Source organism: Erpetoichthys calabaricus, chromosome 2 (assembly GCF_900747795.2).
Source record: "Erpetoichthys calabaricus chromosome 2, fErpCal1.3, whole genome shotgun sequence".
Classification (NCBI taxonomy): Eukaryota; Metazoa; Chordata; class Cladistia; order Polypteriformes; family Polypteridae; genus Erpetoichthys; species Erpetoichthys calabaricus.
Window position 1 is genome coordinate 129,793,862 of NC_041395.2, and position 19,973 is coordinate 129,813,834.

A 19,973-nucleotide genomic window follows, 5' to 3' on the forward strand; every position below is an offset into this window, starting at 1 on the left:
CTCAGTTATAGTAAGAAGATTCTATATCTTGCTAACTTATAGGGGGAAAAGACTATACCATTGTCTATAACTAGAGAAGATATTATATTCTATTCAAATAAAGCAAACATTAATATGAGTTTAACTCAAAACTTTAACTTTCTAAGATTGGCTCTTACACTATGAGAGCACTGCTCCTAAACCAAAAGCATTTGCATTTGTTTGCATAATAAATTCCTTTGAAAAGTTTGGATTGCGCAGAACTGGGAACAAGCATAAAGGGGCTTTTATGTCACAAACATTGGTCCAGACAACATTAGGATTCTTTCTGCCCTTTGTCAAGTCAGTGAGGGGGGGCAGCCCGATGCGCAAAATTGGGAATGAACTGTCTGTAATATCCTGCAAGCCCAAGGAAGGCATGAACATCCCAGATAGTGGGTTTTCGACATACCAAGCTGCAAACTGTCATTCACCACCTTAAGGCAGACAAGAGGTCCCAGTCATTACTGAAAATGACCACATCGTCAAAATAGGCACCCGCGTACGTGGAATGGGTGTGCAGGAACTGGTTCATCATCCACTGAAAGGTCAATGGAGCACCATGGAAACCAAAAGGAAGTGTTGTAAATTCAAACAACCCTCCAGGGTGGCAAATGCGTTCTTCTCAGAACTGGACTTTTCAATTGGCACCTTCCAATAACCCTTTGTGAGGTCTAGGGTGGAAATATGCGAGACTTGCTTGAGCTTCTCCAACAGCTCATCCACACACGGCATCAGGTGTGCATTAAACTTGGAAATCTTATTCAAACTCCTAAAATCAATACAGAACCAAACCGAACCATCAGGCTTTGAGTCAAATACCACTGGGCTCCGCCACTTGCTTTTGCTCAGACGATGATCTTGTGTTCCACAATGTCTGTCCTGCCAAGCGTGGCCGAAAAAACGTTGGAGTTACTCTCAATCAGAGATCGCAATTCTGCTTTCTGAGTGTCAGTTAAATCATCCCCAATAGTGACCTCGGTCTGGAGGACCACTTCGGACGAGACCACGACTGTGTGGGGGTCATGCCACTCCTTTAAAAGGTTAACATGCAAAATCTGTGCCGATTTTCGTCGCCCAGGAATCCTGACTTTATAATTCACTGGGGACATACACTCTTTCATTACTGCCGGCCCTTGCCATTCAGCGCGAAATTTATATGTATTGGATGGGATCAACACCAGCACACAATCCCCCTTCTTAAACTCACAGAGTTTACTTGTCATAATGATGCTTTTGTGACTCCTGCTCGCGCTGGTGTTCCACCACAATAGAGGACAATCTGGAAATCTGTTCTTGCAGCGAAACAAGTAGGTCAACAAATCTCCCCCCATGGGGTGTCTTGTGAGACCCTGTCCATGTATCCCAAAAAATGTCTAACACTTCGTGCAGTCGCTGGTCAAATAATAGTTTGAAAGGACTCAACTCGGTGGACGCTTGAGGAAACTCTCGGAAAGCAAACAGGAGGAAAGACACATTTGTATCCCAGGAGGCTGGGTCATCATAGGCTACCCGTCAAATCATCTGTTTTAGGGTTTTATTAAATTGTTCAGTCAGGCCATTTGTCTGCAGATGATAAGCCGTGAAGAGTAACTACTTAATTACAAAACTTTCACATAGTTGCCTCATTATGCGAGACATAAAGGGTATGCATTAATCAGTCAAAATCTCGCAAGGGATACCAATATGCGTGGACATTTCTGAAAGTGCTATTGCAATAGTACGGGCGTTTACCCGCCACAGCATGGCTACTTCTGGGGATTTTGTGGTGTAATCGACTAACATGAGCATATACTGAAAGCCACTTTTACTCTTGGGAAGCAGGCCACTCTAATCCCACTCTCTCAAAGGGGACAACTAAAATAGGCATCGGTACAAGGGGTACTCTATTTGATAGGGGAAACTATTTGACAGGTGGGACAGGCCTTACAAAATTGCTCCACATCCCAGTCCATATTTACCAAATAAAATTGTTTCGAAATGTGTTCCCTCATCTTTTCCGCCCAGAGGTGACCCACCAAAACTTGACTCTGAGCATGACCATTCCTTTTACCTATTAAGAGTGGCCAGGGTGAGGTGTCTGATATGGCAGAGGTCACTACCACAGTCCAACAGTGCCGAGACTTCCTGCCCAGCCAACGTATTAGAGACCTTAAAATTGTCCTCCTTTAACATCTTGTGGGACACTTGCGAGCCACATACCTAGGCCAGACCAATGGTCATGGCTTGCACAGGTGGGAGATGGCACTCTCGAGTTAGATCACAGTGAAAGCAACTGCATTCAGTCCGCACTATGGTGTTCCCACGATGGCGTTTTCCACCAGTGGCGCTGGCAACCCTAAAAGTCTGTGCTGGTTGGATTGAAGTCGGGGTCAAGCCTAGGTAGTCCCATTGTTTCCAGGTGGCGTGTGTGCCCTCCAGTCTGTGGGTCAGGTCTAGCAGCAAGTGGACATTGTTCCATAGCATTTCATCACAAAGGCTCTCATCTATCCCTGACAGGACTACATCAATAGTGAGCTTCTCCACAATGTGCTTCAGAGTGACTCTGCAAATCCAGCTGTAAATCAGGAGTACTAAGTCCTGGATCTGTCCTTGTATAGGGCTGTCCGGATCATTATGCCACAGACGAAGCTGGCACCCCTTGACCACGGGGCTCACCGCCGTACAGAGGAGGCTCTGTTTCTTCAGGAAGTCATAATCATCGAGTCTTTCCGGAGGGAGATTTTGCACAAACTGTAGGGTCTCCCCGGTTAAAAATGGGGCCACGATATCTGCCCAGGCTCACTTGTCCCAGTGCAGCAATGTTGATGTGAGCTCAAAGCAGAACAGGAAACTCTCCGGGTTGCCCAAGGGACTCATCTTCACCAGCACATTCCTTGGAGAGTTTGAAGACGGGAGAGTTTCCTGTTCTGACAATTTACGGGTGTTTTGTATTGGTAGAGCATATTGCTCTACTTTCCCCTTTTGTATTATTAATATGTAGCCTTTGTCAGAATGCCTCAAATCTCACAGACTTACCACTGTTTATAAGGTGTATTATAACATATAATTTCTCCCCACCTTCCCTTCTACATCTATAACCTCAGGCAATTAGGTGTAGTAAAAGACAAGCAGGAGTTAAGTTATAATTTAAACAATGTATTACTGGTAATATTCATAAATAATAACAATATGCAAAGTACATTTGAATATTGGCAACCATACAACCTGATAAATGGTGATGTGTAGTTTTAGGCGGCACACAGACTTGTTTATTACTTAAAATGTCTCTAGTTAAGGCATCATTTTGTGGTCAGCTTTCTTCAGAACAAGCCACATTGCCTGTCTCAATATGGCTGCCGAGTTGTGCTATTCATTGTGTTGTCCTTTCCAGTTCATGGTGTGAGATGGTCATTCATCAGTTTGGTAAGAGAGAGAGTGTGAGGTAAGCAAGCAAATTTATAGATTTTCTGTCCAACCCCAAGAGCCAATAGGACGTCATGGTACTTAAAGGCTTCTGATACAAACCAGTCCCAAATGGCCAAATGGCCATACTTCAGACCAATGGGGGAATAGAACACCCTCACACCTGCCCTCAAAACCATTTGTTGAGCTAAAGTTTGCCAGTTAGGCAGCCTGACTTTCCTAAGGGGGTTGACTGAGAGACCCCCATAGGAAATATTAGCCAAACTTGTTTAAGGCACTTCCCTCAACTCTGTCGTAAAATTCAAAGAGACCCATTCCTGTAAAGGGGGGGGGGGGGGGGGGGGGGGGGGGGTAGGGGTTGTAAACATGAATGCTTCTCACTAATGTAACACTAACATTACATTGCTTTGCCTAAGTTACAAATAAAGACATACAAAATGGAGTTGCTGTCAGTCTTTCATTCTGTAGAGGGAGGAGAGGAGACGCCATTAGTACACCGCGATAACCCCTGGTCCTACAGGTAATTACCATTGCTAAAGTCTTTAAGCTGTTAAGCTTCTTTTAATTTGAACTCTTTCTATTGGCATCCAATGAAGATAGAAGGTAAATAAAATAAATATACAAAATGATCAACAATGTCACCAGCACTTTGTCATTCTATAAAATATTCCTAATTTGCACAAGGAATTTGACCTTCTTATTTTCAAGATTTCTAAACATGGTCCTTCCTATCTATTGCTTTCCTTTTACTTTATTAAGGTAGTCCTTTAATGCTATTTATCACCAGTACATATCTAAAGTCAGGGCTTTCTTTACAAGATTTAGGACAAGTTCAGTAAGTTATATGGAGCACTGACTTTTCACCCACTACAAAGTACTTCTCAATCCCACCCTTAAAAAGTATATCAACCATTTCACAACTAATTCCTGTTTAAAACTGAACTCTTTTCTAATATAATCATAGTTGATTTCTCAATTATTGTATCCTTCCAGAAATTTCCAATTATTTCTACTTTCCATTTTAATAATTTTAAGAGCATGATTTAAAGTCTCAGTATTCTGTGTCATTAAGATTATGCCCATTTTCGCCTTAACTTTGACATTTCCGTTGTTTATGGTGTTGGAACATGTTAGAAGAGCACAAAACTACATTTAAAGGATGACAGGCAGTCAAGTCATAGCCTTTTTTAAAAAGGATGGGGGAATAGGTTTAACATTTGTCTTTCAAAGGTTTGGCAAACAAATGTTCATCCTTCCAAAAGTCTCAATGAGTCAATTCAGTATGCTCTGCTTTTACCTGTGTTTCTAATTTCTATCAGTAGTTTTACATTTGTTTGCTCAATTTCATAAATCATCACATTTTTGAAGCCTTACCTTCTGAATATTTCATATATGAATAAAAACATTGTTCATGTTAAACAATTAAGTAATTATGTAAACTAAATATTACTAAACATGACAATAATTTTATAAATGAGCAGTAAGTTTAAATTGTGTTTACAAGATGATTCTGAAAACAGACCACATAAAATATGAAAAAATGAACAGTCCTTAGCTAGATTGTAAAAGAAATACACACCACATGAAATATAGTGTGCGTATATATTTATATATATATATATATATATATATATATATATATATATAATATCACCGTTAAAAATTATACAACATTACAACATGTGTAAGAGGCTGATACAATAAGCATGTCAATGATTCCCAGGTTAGCTAAGCAATGCCTGCTGTTCACAGTATCCTTGTGACACCTTTATCTCTTGAGTGCAGTGTAAATATGCTTATAAATGGGTAAATCACTCTGGCATTTCAAGTAACAATAAGCCATGAAATCCAGGTTCATTTGTTTAATGGTTTTGTATGTAACAACATGTTCCTATTCTGCTGAAGATCCAGTGTGCAGAATTCAAGAAACATTTGATCTACAGGGGTTATATAAAAAAGGTGATATTATGCTAGGAGGAATATTTGAAGTGAGTTTCGAAACAATTGTGCCAGATCTGTCTTTTCATTCTAAACCTGAGAAGTGGAATTGTGAGAGGTGAGTGGAAGTACAGTATGAATGGTGAAAATGTATCTTGCCTCAGTATTTGCTTTTTGATTCAGATCATGCAACTTGAAATATGTACGCTGATAATAAATATTCTGAGTATTTACTGTTTGTATGCATGGATGAAAACATCCATTTTCACAAGTAGTTTCATATATGTGGTGTATTATTATTATTTATTTGCATATAGAAATGTTTTTCATTAATTTGCTCAAATCTAACAGACTGAACTTTAAACCAGAAGTATGCAGGTTCACGTCCATTTTTTCAGCAAATCATGTGACAAAGCAAGCCTGTTCAAGGGTCTTACATTCCACTTGTCCAAGTTCTGAGGTTGTGGGATGGCTAAATGAAGGATGGTTAACCGAGTGACTTTCTTAAAATCGAAAAAATCTAATGTTAGTCAAAATAATTCTCAATTGAATGTACAATGTATGCAGGGTGTGTATTTAAGATTTACTGAAATGTTTTAAAAAACCAATAGTTAACTTTCAAAAAAATATGAATAACTGATTAAAAATAAAGTGCACTTTATGTCATGAGAGTTGGCTGTGTCATAATGGTACAATTTTTGTAGTACTGCTGTCTCAAGGCTTCAGAGTCTTGGGTGCAGAGTCTTTTTCCAGGCAACAATTAGTCCCCCATACCACAGATGTGTGTATGTGTGTGTGAGGTTAACTGGCTGGGAAGGCTCATCCCCTGTTGTGCATTGGAATATCTGGATTAAGAGAATGAATATTTCATAGAGTTATTAACTTAATTACATTTAGTTATTTTTTGGAATGCAACCATTCTTCAAGATAATGCTCATTTTTAAAAGTATCTCAATATTCCAGTATTAATTACAATAGTTGCTGCCAAACTACAATGGAAGCATCACCCTTCTAAACGTCGCCAGTGGCTCTCTGTGTGATTTTGTTTATTTCACATACTTGAGTTTTCCTTGGAAAATGTCTCCTAGAGTGAATTAAGTGAAACTACAAAAATATACTGGGATAGTGTTCATATTGGAGGTATTCTTTTGTGGATTGTTGTTACTTCGATTCATCATAAAACTTTCCGTAAAAATTGTTGTAAATTGAATTGATATAATGACCTGTATCATTTGAAAAAAATAATGCCTATTGGACTGTCATACACAAATTGCAGTTTTCAATAATAAAAAATGTTAGCCGTGTAAGACTCACCTTTATTGAACTTTCAATGAATACTTTTAATATTTGCTATTGCATTTTCTTGGCAGTTTGGATTTTTCTGTATTTCAGTGGGCTTTGACAATGGCGTTTGCAATTGAGGAAATAAACAGAGACCCTACTATTCTTCCTAATATCACATTAGGATATAGGCTCTTTGATAACTGCATGAGACTGCAAGTCGCTTTACGGGCAGCAACTACCCTGATTACTGGCATGGATGAGGTCTTAACGGAGTCTGACTGTAAAGGACCTCCGCCTGTTGTTGCCATTATTGGTGATCCACTGTCCTCACATTCTATCGCCATATCAAGAATACTGGGGCTTTTTCATTTGCCCATGGTAATGTACGCATTTCATGTACATTTTCTCTTTAATTTATGATGAAAGGTTTTCAGCTTTTCAGTCAATTATCAATATCTGTTACAATATTAATACTAGTGTAACTGAAATATTGTTATTGTATAAACTGTACTTAATCTTTATAGTTCTTACACTCTAGAACTTCTTTATAATGTGAAGTATAAATATTTTTCCATTTAAATCAAATTAGAAATGTGCAATCAATTAAAGGTAAAGAACACAGCTATAAATTAAATGGGGAATTAATGAAGTACACTACTGCATGTGACATAAATATTAATTAATAACTGAAGTTTATTCACTGTTCATTTTGGGGCATTGTCTTTGTGCAATTAATATGGACACAGATTTTTTTTCCATATAAAAATACAAAGTAGACTCACTCGCTCACTCACTCACAATGTTCTGTTTAGTTAAAAAGCTTACATTTGTTACAATTTCAATAGTCATGTAACCAAAATATTATTAATGTATATAGTATAGTTAATCATTATAGTTCTTACACTGCAGAACGTTTTTATAGTGTATAAACATTTTTCCATTTACATCAAATAGAGATAGACAGATCTTACTGGCCCAGCACACAACAGCATAGAAAATCATATGGTCTATCAAAGAGTTGTAGAAGATGTGAAAGAAGTCACTTCCCACAATTAAGGAACACAGTTTCCTAAGAAAAAAGAGCTTGTTCTGCCCTTTCTTATATAGCTCCTCTGTGTTCTGAGAGCAGTCCAACCTGTCACTGGTGTGGACCCTTAAGTAGTTGTAGGAGTGGACCACCTCTACATAATCTCCCTGAATAGTGACTGGACATAGAGATTCTTTGGTGCAGTGAAAGTCAATAACCAGTTCCTTGGTTTTGTTGATGTTAAGTTAGAGACATTTCTCTTTGCACCAAGAAGTAAGTTTTCCACCTGACTTCTATACTTTGTCTCATTTCCCTTATCGATACACCCCATAAGTGCAGAATTATCTGAGAATTTCTGCAAGTGACCTTGGTATTATATTAATAGTATGAGGTGTAAAGAGTGAAGAGAAAGGGAGACAGGACTATTCCTTATGGTGCTCCATTGTTCCTCACATCCTTATCAAAAACACTGTCCTTCAGCCTTACAAACTGATGTCTACCAAACAAATAGTCCATTATTCAGGACACCATAGGATTATCCACCTGAATATGTCTGAGGTTATCCCGTAACAAGGATGGCTGGATGGTACTGAGGGCATAAAACATAATCCTCACAGTGCTATGTAAAGGTGAGAATAATCTTTGTGGAGCAGATGGAAAATTGCATCCTCTACTCCAATGTTAAAATCAACACTAGGGGATTCATATAGTCCAGGACCAGCCTCTGAAAGATCTTCATGATGTAAGACATGAGTGTCACTGGTCTATTAGTTATAAGGTGATTAGGCACCTGCCTTCTTTGGAACGGGACCAATGTAGGATGTTTTCCACAGCAGAAACACTTTCACTTAGGGACAGAGTGAAGAAGTGACAGAGGATACCACAAAATTAGTTAGCACGGCCAATAGGAACTCAAGGACTGACTCCATTGGTCCCTTGGCTTTTCCTGTATGTAGCTTCTTCAGTTGTCTCCTTACTTGGTCTGCAGGTACAGACAGTTCATACTGATGGTCAGAGGTGAACTCGTCACTGGACATTCCAACTGAAGTAGTAGGTGTTGTTGCTGTAGTAGTGATTGTTTAAGGGTCAGGGTCATTGGATGAAGGTGGCAGTGGGAGGGAAAATGTAATAAAAAATTGGTTGAGGGCATTAGCTTTGTCCTAAATAATCAAAGAATACAGCTATAATTTGAATTGAGAATTAATGAAGCAACACAAAACTTCATATGACTGAAATGTTATTTAATAACTCAGTTAATTCATGGAGCACTTTCCTGGTGTAGTTAATTATAAAGAGTAACTCAGGTGTGTCTCTGTAAGTAGTGGTTTATAGATAGATAGATAGATAGATAGATAGATAGATAGATAGATAGATAGATAGATAGATAGATAGATAGATAGATAGATAGATAGATAGATAGATAGATAGTGTAATATAGGTGCTATATAGCACCCGATCCGGCACAGACTGACGCAGAGGCACGTGTACAATCACACAAGCTTTAATTTTTTTCTTCAGCCATGGGGCACGCCTTCCCCATGTCCCACAGGCCCAACACAGTCCCACAAACACTTAATACAGCACAAACAACAAATCCTTCCTTTTGCACCACCACTCCTCCCAGGCCACCTCGTCCTCTTCCTCCCGATTCTGGCTCCTGAGTGGTGGATGCTGGCCCTTTTTATAGCCCACCCAGAAGTGCTCCAGGTGTTTGCCACTAGCCACTAATTGCACTTCCGGGTGGGGCTACTGAGATGTCCAGATGGGTCCCTGGCTCCATGCAGCACCCCCTGGCGGCCACCCCAGATCCCCACAGGGTTGTGGAGAACTCCATCTTCCATGAAACCCTGCGGGAAACTGAGGCACTATCGTCAGCCAGGGAGGCTGCCACCAAGCGTCCATGGCTGCTCCCCCGGAACATAGGTAGAAGGGGTGTCCCAGCCGAGCATGGGACCCGGCCGCCCGCCACAACAGATAGATAGATAGATAGATAGATAGATAGATAGATAGATAGATAGATAGATAGATAGATAGATAGATAGATAGATAGATAGATAGATAGATAGATAGATAGATAGATAGAAATCATTTTTTTATTTGCTTTGTTAAATCACACAACTCTCATAACTTCATCAGATCCATCCATCCTACTGTGCATCTTGTGTCTAAACTCACATTTCCTTTATACTGTAGATTTACACAATGCCTGTCCTAACAGCTTTGATAGGCAAGCATGAACGAAAACTGTAGTGGATGCCAGTCTATAAAAAGAGTCACAAACCAGAGCATTTTAAAATAGCTACTTAATCTGACATGCCTTTTGAATGAGACGTGAAAAAAATCAACACACACCATTTAAATGACTGGGTTAGACTGTGGGGCAGCATCAGTAATTAAATATTATGAATCTGAAAGTGAAGATTCTTAATGCTTTGCTGTAGGTGTAAAATTATTATTTTAGGTCCATTTTATCTTAAGCTAATTAACACCATAATTAGTATTAGGTGCTCAAAGACAAAATCAATTTCTTTCTTTCTTTCTTTCTTTCTTTCTTTCTTTCTTTCTTTCTTTCTTTCTTTCTTTCTAATGAACATGTTTTATTTTTCCATTAGGTCAGCTACTATGCTACATGCTCCTGCTTAAGTAATAAACTGGAATATCCATCATTTTTTAGAACTGTACCCAGCGATGCCTTTCAGGTCCAAGCTATGGTTCAACTTATCAAACATTATGGCTGGTACTGGGTAGGCATTATTGCAACTGAAGATGACTATGGACAGTATGCTGTAAAAAGCTTCCAAGAAGAAATAAACAAGTTTGGGTGCATTGCATTCATTGAAAATTTACCTGTCATCAGCAAGAGAGCAAAAATTCTACAAGTTGTTAATACTATCAAACACTCAACAGCAAAGGTGATTGTGCTATTTTCGAGAAGAGTTGATGCAGCTCCTTTGGTAAAAGAAATCACTGAACAAAACATCACCGGCAGGCAGTGGATTGCTAGTGAAGCCTGGAGCACCGCCACAGTACTAGCCACAGAGGAAAATTTTGGAGCATTTGGTGGAACTTTTGGAATTGCTGTGCGGAAAGGAGAAATTCCAGGATTAAAAAATTTTCTGCTTCGGATTAACCCCAATCCTGTTTCAATACAAAATTTGGCAACCAGATTTTGGGAAAAAATGTTTGACTGTAAATTTAAGGAAAATTTAAGTATGACAAATTCCTCTACTTTGCCCGAGGTCAAGTATTGCACAGGATCTGAGGATGTTAGAAGCAAGCAGACACCTTATACAGACGTATCAGAATCACAGGCTTCTTACAATATTTACAAAGGGGTTTATGCATTAGCACATTCACTTAATAAGTTAGCATCTTGTGAAAATGGAAAAGGACCATTTGAAAATAAGAGCTGTGCCAGCATTACAAATGTACAACCTTGGCAGGTAAGAAAGACAGCTTAATCCCTGATCACGTCCTAAACTGAGTACTTATACTCTTTGAGTTATTTTTGCAGTTTCTTCTCAATATATATTTAAGTTATTGATTGATTAATTGATTGTATTATTTATCTTTTTAGTGTTTGTTTTTGTGTTTCTTTTGCTGTATTCATCCAAATTCCCTCTTGGGTTTACTAAAGTTAATCTAATCTAATCTAATGTTTATGCAAATCTCTGAGCTAGGTAAAAATGAAAAATCCATCAACCCCTTTTTTTTTTACCCAATTAAGGGTCAAGTGAACCAGCAGCATTATGGGCAAGGCAGCAATCTTCCAGTGAAGGTTTGCCAATCTTTTAAAGTTCACACGCACACATACGCCCACACCAACTCTTAGTGAACCACTTTAGAGTGGCCAATTAAATTCACGCCAATGAGTTACTATGAAAGCTCCTCACATGCACTAACTGCTGTGTCACTGTCCCACCTCTTAATTTTGGTTTGATTAACTAAATTATAGTCTGCATGGTGGAACAGTAGTTCGTGCCATATTGATCCCAATTTTCAGCGTCTCTGTGAATTTTGCATGTTCTCCCCATGTGGGTTTTTTCCCTTTGTGAGTATGGATGTTTTCGGAATTGGAGTCCAGTGGGGTTGCACAATACCCGGACTTTGTTTTTGCTTTGTGCCTGATGCTGACAGCATAAGCTACAGAGCAGACAACAATTAATTTGCTTAAGCAAGTTTGAGAATTTTACGTTATGCAATTATAGTACTTAGATTGCAAATACTTTGTAATTACAGTATAACTATGGGATATTACTTTGGATTACAGTGTAGCCATACGGGCAGTACAGATAAATATACATTTGTTATTCAGGAGCATCTTGAATATTTATACCGTAATTTTCTGTGACCCACAAATAGATAAGTGTGTTTGAATGTTTACTTACTTTAATTTTAAGTTACTTAGTCTTGTTTGGCAATTCTAAAATAATGAAATCTCTTTTCTTTTCAAGCTGATGCACTACCTGAAAGGCATCAATTTCACCACACATTTAGGAGAAAGAGTGGCATTTGATAAAAATGGAGATGCCCTAGCAATTTATGACATAGTGAATTGGCAGCGAGATAGCAGTGGGAGGATAGAAATTAAAACAGTTGGTGTTTATGATAAAGCAGCTGTCACTGGCCAGGAACTAACGCTAAATGAAGGGGACATATTTTGGAATTTTCCTTCTGGCTCAGTAAGTTATTTATTTGTTACTTTATAAGATTATATGAGTCATATTGCAAGAACAGAATATGTGTAAATGCAAAATGCGCAGTGTCATATGAAAAATTACTAAGTAAAATCACGAATGCTAAACTAATAGCTGAAAGTATATATGAATGTAAACCATTTAAATATATATACTGCCATGTGCCTTAGTTCTCACAAAAAGAAGAATGAGAGTAAGGTGCAGTATCAGTCAGGCAAGGGCTATTAGAAAATTGTTAGTCATGGACAGAGAAAGAGAGCAAATAAAACAGATCTTAGATAGTATAAAACAGACAGCAGAGTAAAAAAAAATTAAGCACAACTGTTATATTAAACATTATGTTAATGAGCTAGCAAGAAGTTTTAAAAAGATCTTCATAAGCAGAATTTCATTGTTTCCGAATTGGGATACGAAAAATGATTGTTTTGCGTTATAGAAGGTGGATTAGGATTCTTCCAGTTGAACAAACTAACTCTTTGTGTAAGTAGTGTAGAATAGGAAATGACTATTTATTTTTCATAGCACAGTTTTAAACCTACTGGAATTACTCCAGATACTGCTGTTAAGGTAGCAGAAGTGAATTTAGATCCAAAGCTGTCCAAGACTTATACTAAAAATTTTCCCAAAATGGCTTAAGTGTTGGACATTTCAGAAACATGACCTAGTGATTCAGGTGCTTAATAACATCTCTCAGAAGTTGGACTTTGCCCTGGTTATATTTTATACCATTTTAAATGAGTTATATGTGATTGATGAAAACATGTTTTCTAGAATGTATCTTTTTTTTTGTTGAATTATGGCTTTTTTGCCGCACACTGAACTAGAATGTATCTTATGATTTGCGTTCCATTCCTTTTTTGAGTTTTTCATTTAAAGATCTCTTCCACCATTATTCCTTCTGATTGGTAAAACGCAAATACCTTAAATCTCTTTTAGAGACTTTGGAAATGCTGCCTGAATTTTCATTCACACTAGCCAGTGTCACTTAAAGAACAGAAATAGGTCAAATATGTGGGAAACACTTTGACTTCAACAAGGATTCTAATCTGTATATAACAGAACTTTGTATCTGAATATTAATTGTTTTAAGGATGCAAATACATTATCAATATATACTGCAGATCTCTAAGTGTTATAGTCATCCATGATTGAATACTGCCTAGGCTAATATATAGGGAAAATAGCTAAGATCTTCTCTTACTTAATATGAGTCCTAAGTTGGTTCCATATTTTTGAAAAATAGTGATTCACAGGACTTACAGTAGGTTCATGGTATTAGTTTTAACTGGAGCAGAAAGCAAAGCATACAAAGTAGATTTAGACCAGGATCCCTTTTCCATTGCAAACCAAGCTGGTGTAAACTTGTGGACATCTCCCAGTTGCCAATATTTTATTGTATGTTTTCTTGCCACCTAGTAATAGGACTGAAAGATAGGTAGAACTCTGCAACCTTCTACTTTGGATCTCTGTAGAAGTCACCTATTATTATAGTTGAGCCTAACTTATTAATAAAGGGTTTGTTGAGGTATATAGGGACCCCGAAAAAATATATGAGCTTTAGAAGGATATTCATGTTGACAAAATTAATTTTCATAGCTAAATTAAAATATAGAGAGGATCATTTAATCTTGATGTTTTCTATTGTGCACCCATAACTGTGATAAAAGAGATCTTTATGTTTCCTTGTAATAATTATCCCCAGATATTTAAACTGTTATAATACAATCAGCAGAAAGCTACCCAGCCTATACTGATGTGCAATTATAAACCCTTTGAACGTGACAAAAGAAAAATCGGACATATGCCAGTTATTTCCCATTCTCATTGATAAGAAAGAAGGCCACCTGATATTTGCTTGCAAGTGTGTAAAAAAAAAACTTTATTGAGTAGTACCTTTCAGTGAGGCATCTCAAGTCTAGGGCATCCTTCATGAAACAAAGTGCTATTTGTTCCCACAGTACAGTCAATTCAGTCTACATGTCAACCACCTTCAGCTGTAGAAAAGGTTATTCTAAGGGAAAGGGATCAACGTACTTGCTTGCTGATCACAATAAACACACTTTCAGCTAATTACCATTCAATCACAATGGTGATTAGCTGATTGTCCATCACTTCCTCTTCCCTGAATGTCTAGAATTTACGGATTTAGAAGGATCAAAAAACTACAAGCTGAGAGTTTACATTCTGCTCTTCTACTGTGCAAATATATCTTGCATTTGAGCAAAGCACAATTAGCACTGACATCCAATAATAAGTCACAACTCAGACTCAGATCAAAGAGGCTATTCCAGTTAATGATATGTCTGTAAATATCACAATCTTTCCCTAAATGAGCAGTGTTGTTTCCCAATAGACCTACAGAGTCAGTAGATAAGGCCCTTTCCAGTAGTAAATTCACGACATCTAAAAAGGCTATAAGGTGGCGCAGTGGTAATGCTGCTGCCTCACAGTAAGGAGACCTGGGTTCGCTTCTGGGGTCCTCCCTGCATGGAATTTGCATGGTCTGCGTGGGTTTCCTCTGGTTTTTTCCCACAGTCCAAAGACATGCAGGTTAGGTGCATTGGCGGTCCTAAATTTTCCCTTCTGTGGGAGTGTGTGTGTGTGTGCCCTGTGATGGGCTGGCACCCTGCCCGGGGATTTGTTCCTGCATTGTGCCCTGTGCTGGCTGGGATTGGCTCCAGTAGATCCCTGTGACCCTGTGTTAGGATATAGTTGGAAAATGACTGACTAAAAAAGCTATATAAGGGGTGTTTTGAATTGTTAAAAAAAACAAAAAACTTTATTATACAACTAACAGTAATTCCCATTTAGTCACTGTTAAATTACTCCTCTTGAGATGCAAAACACTTGTTTCAGCATTTCTTCCATTCCTGAAAAAAATCCCTATGCTCATCTTTTGTTACTATGACTAGAGACTACAGCAATTTTTTTCCTGGATTTCTAACATGGCAGCAAATTATCTACCCTTCAGTCTCAATTTTAATTTAGGGAACAAAAAAGTCACTGGGAGTGAGATCTGGTGAATACAGAAGGCATGATGGAACAACCACATTGTTTTTGGTCAAAAGCTCTTTGATTTATGACGCAGTGAGTGCAGGTGCATTGTAAGGGTGCAGCAGAGTGTGCAGCTGTGCTGTCATGGTGTAAAATGCAGTTTTGTGTGCACCACTGCTGTGGATGTTTGTTTTCTGCTGCTTCCTGTACATACCTCAGCAGTTTAGTGAAATGTAGCTGATAAAACGTCTGTCCATGCGGATACTCTTTATTAACAAGTGCTGCTAATGATGAAAAATTAGACCTTCATATTCTTGGTGGTTTATGTGACCTGATGTGCTTGCAGAAAAAAAAATGCAGAAGTCACACGCATGACTATAGAATAAAAATATGAAATTTGAATTTCAATCAGCTAAGCAAAATGCCACTTGTCAGACTGATTAACAAGACCATCAGCATACAATACCTAGTGGCTTAGTCCATAATTATATCCTACTCTCATGCTATTGATCAATTACAGGAATTTTGGAGTCCCTTCTCAGAACAGTTTTGTGAAAGGACAGTCAGATTCAATTTCACACGCTGGACTGATAGCTCTGTGCCTCTCAATCTAGAATGATCAATCTCTCTCTCTCTCTCTCTCTCTCTCTTTCTTTCACTCTACTTCATAGATTGACTTGGAGACAATATACATAGAAACTCCCAGCTAGGTGCTATGCAGCTAGAGTGTGTAGTAGTGGATATCTATCTATCTATCTATCTATCTATCTATCTATCTATCTATCTATCTATCTATCTATCTATCTATCTATCTATCTATCTATCTATCTATCTATCTATCTATAATAGGTTTTTATTTCCAAGCCCTCAAAATGGTATTAATCTTAACAAAGTACAACCAGCCAGCAATAAATGAACATTCTCACTACTGAAAGCTAGAGAGGGTATTAGGATGCATGTAAAACACCATGTTAGTAGCACAAGTGCAAAATGGGAGATTACACCAATATAGCTTAGAAACATTACGCCAATCCTCAAGTTACTAAGACCCTTTTTACCTCCAAAAGCATCTCTCCAGCCCAGCCCTAAAAAATTATATTGTTTCAATTGACAGTTACTACTGTGACATCATGGGAAATGATTCTTCTGCCATCAACACTCAATCAGGAAAAAAGACAGAGACTTCGACCGTCTTTAGAATATAAACAGAAACTGTATGTAGGTTGAAACTCAACTTATGGAAACTAAAATTAAGGACATTCATACTTGCATCCTTACACAAACTGGTGATGGACAATAAAAAAGATGGAAAAGAATGCAAACATTAAAACTGGCATAGTGATATACTTGTTTTTCTAATACCATTCATGAATAGACTCCAGTACTTTTTCACCAGGTCTTATTTACTGTTGTGCACATGACACGAGCAAAACCGAGACACACACTCTTAATATACTTATGGATTATGGATGGGAAAGATAAAGAATAAATGTGTCCTTGATCTTAACCTTGGATATAAAGTGTGTCTGGTAAGTACAGCATCTTACATAGGTTCGGTTTATAAATTAGTGGGTTGTATTCAGTACTCTGTTACTGTGCAACTTAGACTCCCCAGTGCAATCAAGTACCTAGAAGAAATACGCATGTGTTCTTGTCAAGTAGTCAACAACCTTTCCATGTGTCTCTTTTACTTATCTATTTTTCCTTCCCTAGTTTTTCAGTTTTCTCTCTTAATGCAAACTTCTTGTTTCCCATGGTTTTAGACATTTTTTGCTGAATTAAGTTTCCTTTGTGCTCTTTCTCACTGAATCTTTTCTTTGTGAGATTCCAGAATCTGTCTGCAGTAAAAGTTGTCTACCAGGCTCAAGGAAGGCTAACAAAAAAGGACAGCCAGTGTGCTGTTTTGATTGTGTCCTATGTACAGAGGGAGAAATTAGCACCCAAGTAGGTAAGTGTCAAAGAAACAGTTAATTAAAACAGGTCCAGTTTCTATGTCTCTGTCATTCCAACAGATAGAGTATCACAAACATTAGCACTGTTTTTACGAATCCCTACCAAATGACACATTGCATGGTGCACTGTAAATGTTAACCTTGATTATTTAGATTTCAACTTGGCTCATACAGGTAGTATATCAAGTCTCTTTAATATTGCTATTAATGGAGTTAAATAATAAAGTTACATTTTGAGAAATGCCCTAATCCACATGCCCACATGACAAACAAAAATATCCAACAAAAATATTGGATAACTATTGGATAACTGGGCTGCAATTTTCAAGTGTATGTAATTATATACCTGGACAATGCTTTATTTTCTGAAAAACTTCTGACAGAGAATGCTGTCTCATTTTGGCACTAGCAGATGTGGAAGAATCTGCCTCCTGAGATTACCTCCTCTGTAATTTCTCATGCTTTTTTACTTGGCAAACTTTCATGTGTTTCATTAAATTTGTGATTTGGCTACTGTATTTTGCAGACTTTTGCCAAATACCCCTATTAAGTGCAGTGAAATGACTCCAAACGATACTTCTTTTTCATTATGACAAAACCACTACTCTTCCTTTTGACTGACTGATGGACTGTTCAGCGTCAACTGTTGTGTTCCTCTGTGTACACGTGTATACTGTATATTATGAAGCCAATGGGTGTTGGTAGAAGGACAAGTGGTTCTCATTCTGAAGATTTTTTTCTTGCTATAAGAAGAACACTAATTTAATAAGCAATAAAATTGCTGCTTAAAAAAAACAAAAAATTCTGTAATGATTTTTTTATGCAAAGATTGATCCTAAGTGGTGACTGTCAGTATGGAAAGCATCAGCACTTAAGTGTCATTTCACACATCCCTAGTCGTCACGTGGTTCCTGAATGTGTGTTAGAGGAAGTAACCACACCTAGCATATGAAACATAGTGGCACCCATTTGTACATCACTGATTTTCTGAATTATTACTAAAACAACTTTTGTGTACTTTGATTTTTTAAAAGAATTCAGAGCTTCTGAATTTTGTGCATTTGTTTTTTGGTTTTGAACTTTGGTAACTTGATCTCTGGTTCTCTAGTTCATTCTGATTTTTGCTCATTTAAGACTACATTTTTCCTTTCATCTGCTATTCCTCTTCTGAGAGTGCATGTATCAGCTATATCTATTATTTTTTAAGGGTTATGAATTCATTCTAATTGAGATTTTGTTTCTGTTGTAGATTCCCCAGAATGTTTCAAGTGCCCTCCTGATTTTTGGTCAAATCCAGAAAGAAACATGTGTCTGATGAAACAAATTGAATTTCTTTCTTATGAGGAGACTATGGGAATCATTCTGGCAGCTTCAGCGATATTTGGAAGTAGCCTATCATTTGCCGTACTAATTGTTTTTGTGTATAATCGACACACTCCAGTAGTTAAAGCCAATAATTCTGAACTGAGTTTTCTCTTACTGGTATCACTAAGCCTATGCTTTCTGTGTTCACTATGCTTTATTGGTCAGCCGTCACAGCTCAACTGTTTGCTGAGGCATATCATGTTTGGAGTCAGTTTTGTTCTGTGCATTTCATGTATTCTTGTTAAAACTGTGGTTGTGATAATGGCATTTAAAGCCACACTCCCTGGTAATAACATGATGAAATGGTTTGGAGTTGCCCAACAAAGAGGCACTGTCTTTATTTTTACTGTTATACAATCCATAATATGCATAATCTGGCTTATAACAGCTCCACCTGCTCCCAGTAAAAACACTAAGTATCAGAATGCTAAAATTATACTTGAGTGTGACATTGGGTCAGTAACTGGCTTCAGCTTTTTACTGGGCTACATTGGCCTGCTCTCACTCGCTTGTTTTGTCTTAGCTTTTCTTGCAAGAAATCTTCCTGATACCTTTAATGAAGCTAAATTCATAACTTTTAGCATGCTGATTTTTTGTGCTGTTTGGTTAAGTTTTATTCCTGCTTATATTAGTTCTCCAGGAAAATATACAGTGGCTGTGGAAATATTTGCAATATTAGCTTCAAGCTTTGGCTTACTTATGGCAATATTTGCTCCAAAATGTTACATTATTCTTTTGAAACCGGAGAAAAACACAAAAAAAGTTCTTATGGGCAGATTTGATAAAAGCTAAATCTAGTGACATAATTTAGGACAACTTACTAGTTTAATGAGGAAAGCACATGAAAAATAAGTTATTTTTACCATTAATATTACAATACTAGACATTAAACCTGTTACAATAACGGGCGCTAGAATAGTAGTGCATAAACATTAGTAGGAACAGTCTATATTAAATGGCAAAGGACCATCTATTTTCTGTTACAGTAATACTGGCTTGTATGTGGCTGTAATATGCGTCACTGTATTGTGTGCCTTTAATTTTCTCTCACAGTAATACGTCTCTCCAGCAAGTATTTTAATCTGTGCTGGCGTGCAGCTGATTATTGTACGTATGGCGTCTCCCCAGCAACGGATTTTATGTGCGCGAAAAAAAATCTACTTTTAAAAGTCATCCTATTGTAATATCATGAAAATTTGTATATTTAGGAAAACACTTTACACTTTACCGGGCCAAGTTTGTTAATCACAAATCTGACATCCTCAGAGTGAACACTTGCACAACAACAAACAC

General features: G+C 37.6%; 1 protein-coding gene across 1 annotated transcript; it reads left to right on the plus strand.

Moving 5' to 3' along the window:
* The first annotated feature begins 5,271 nt into the window (after positions 1-5,271).
* Positions 5,272-19,553, plus strand: LOC114643098 (extracellular calcium-sensing receptor-like). Its single transcript, XM_028791793.2, has 6 exons — positions 5,272-5,479; positions 6,732-7,023; positions 10,285-11,115; positions 12,127-12,354; positions 17,188-17,311; positions 18,565-19,553. The coding sequence occupies exons 1-6, from the start codon at positions 5,289-5,291 to the stop codon at positions 19,470-19,472; spliced, it is 2,574 nt and encodes an 857-aa protein (XP_028647626.2). The 5' UTR covers positions 5,272-5,288; the 3' UTR covers positions 19,473-19,553.
* Positions 19,554-19,973: the final 420 nt, after the last annotated feature.

Bases quoted from the DNA above. Each gene is read 5' to 3' on its own strand.
- LOC114643098 (XM_028791793.2), top strand. From the start codon at position 5,289: ATGGTTTTGTATGTAACAACATGTTCCTATTCTGCTGAAGATCCAGTG. The intron at 7,024-10,284 runs GTAATGTACGCA...TTTTTCCATTAG, and splicing joins GGCTTTTTCATTTGCCCATG to GTCAGCTACTATGCTACATG. The intron at 17,312-18,564 runs GTAAGTGTCAAA...TTTCTGTTGTAG, and splicing joins AGAAATTAGCACCCAAGTAG to ATTCCCCAGAATGTTTCAAG.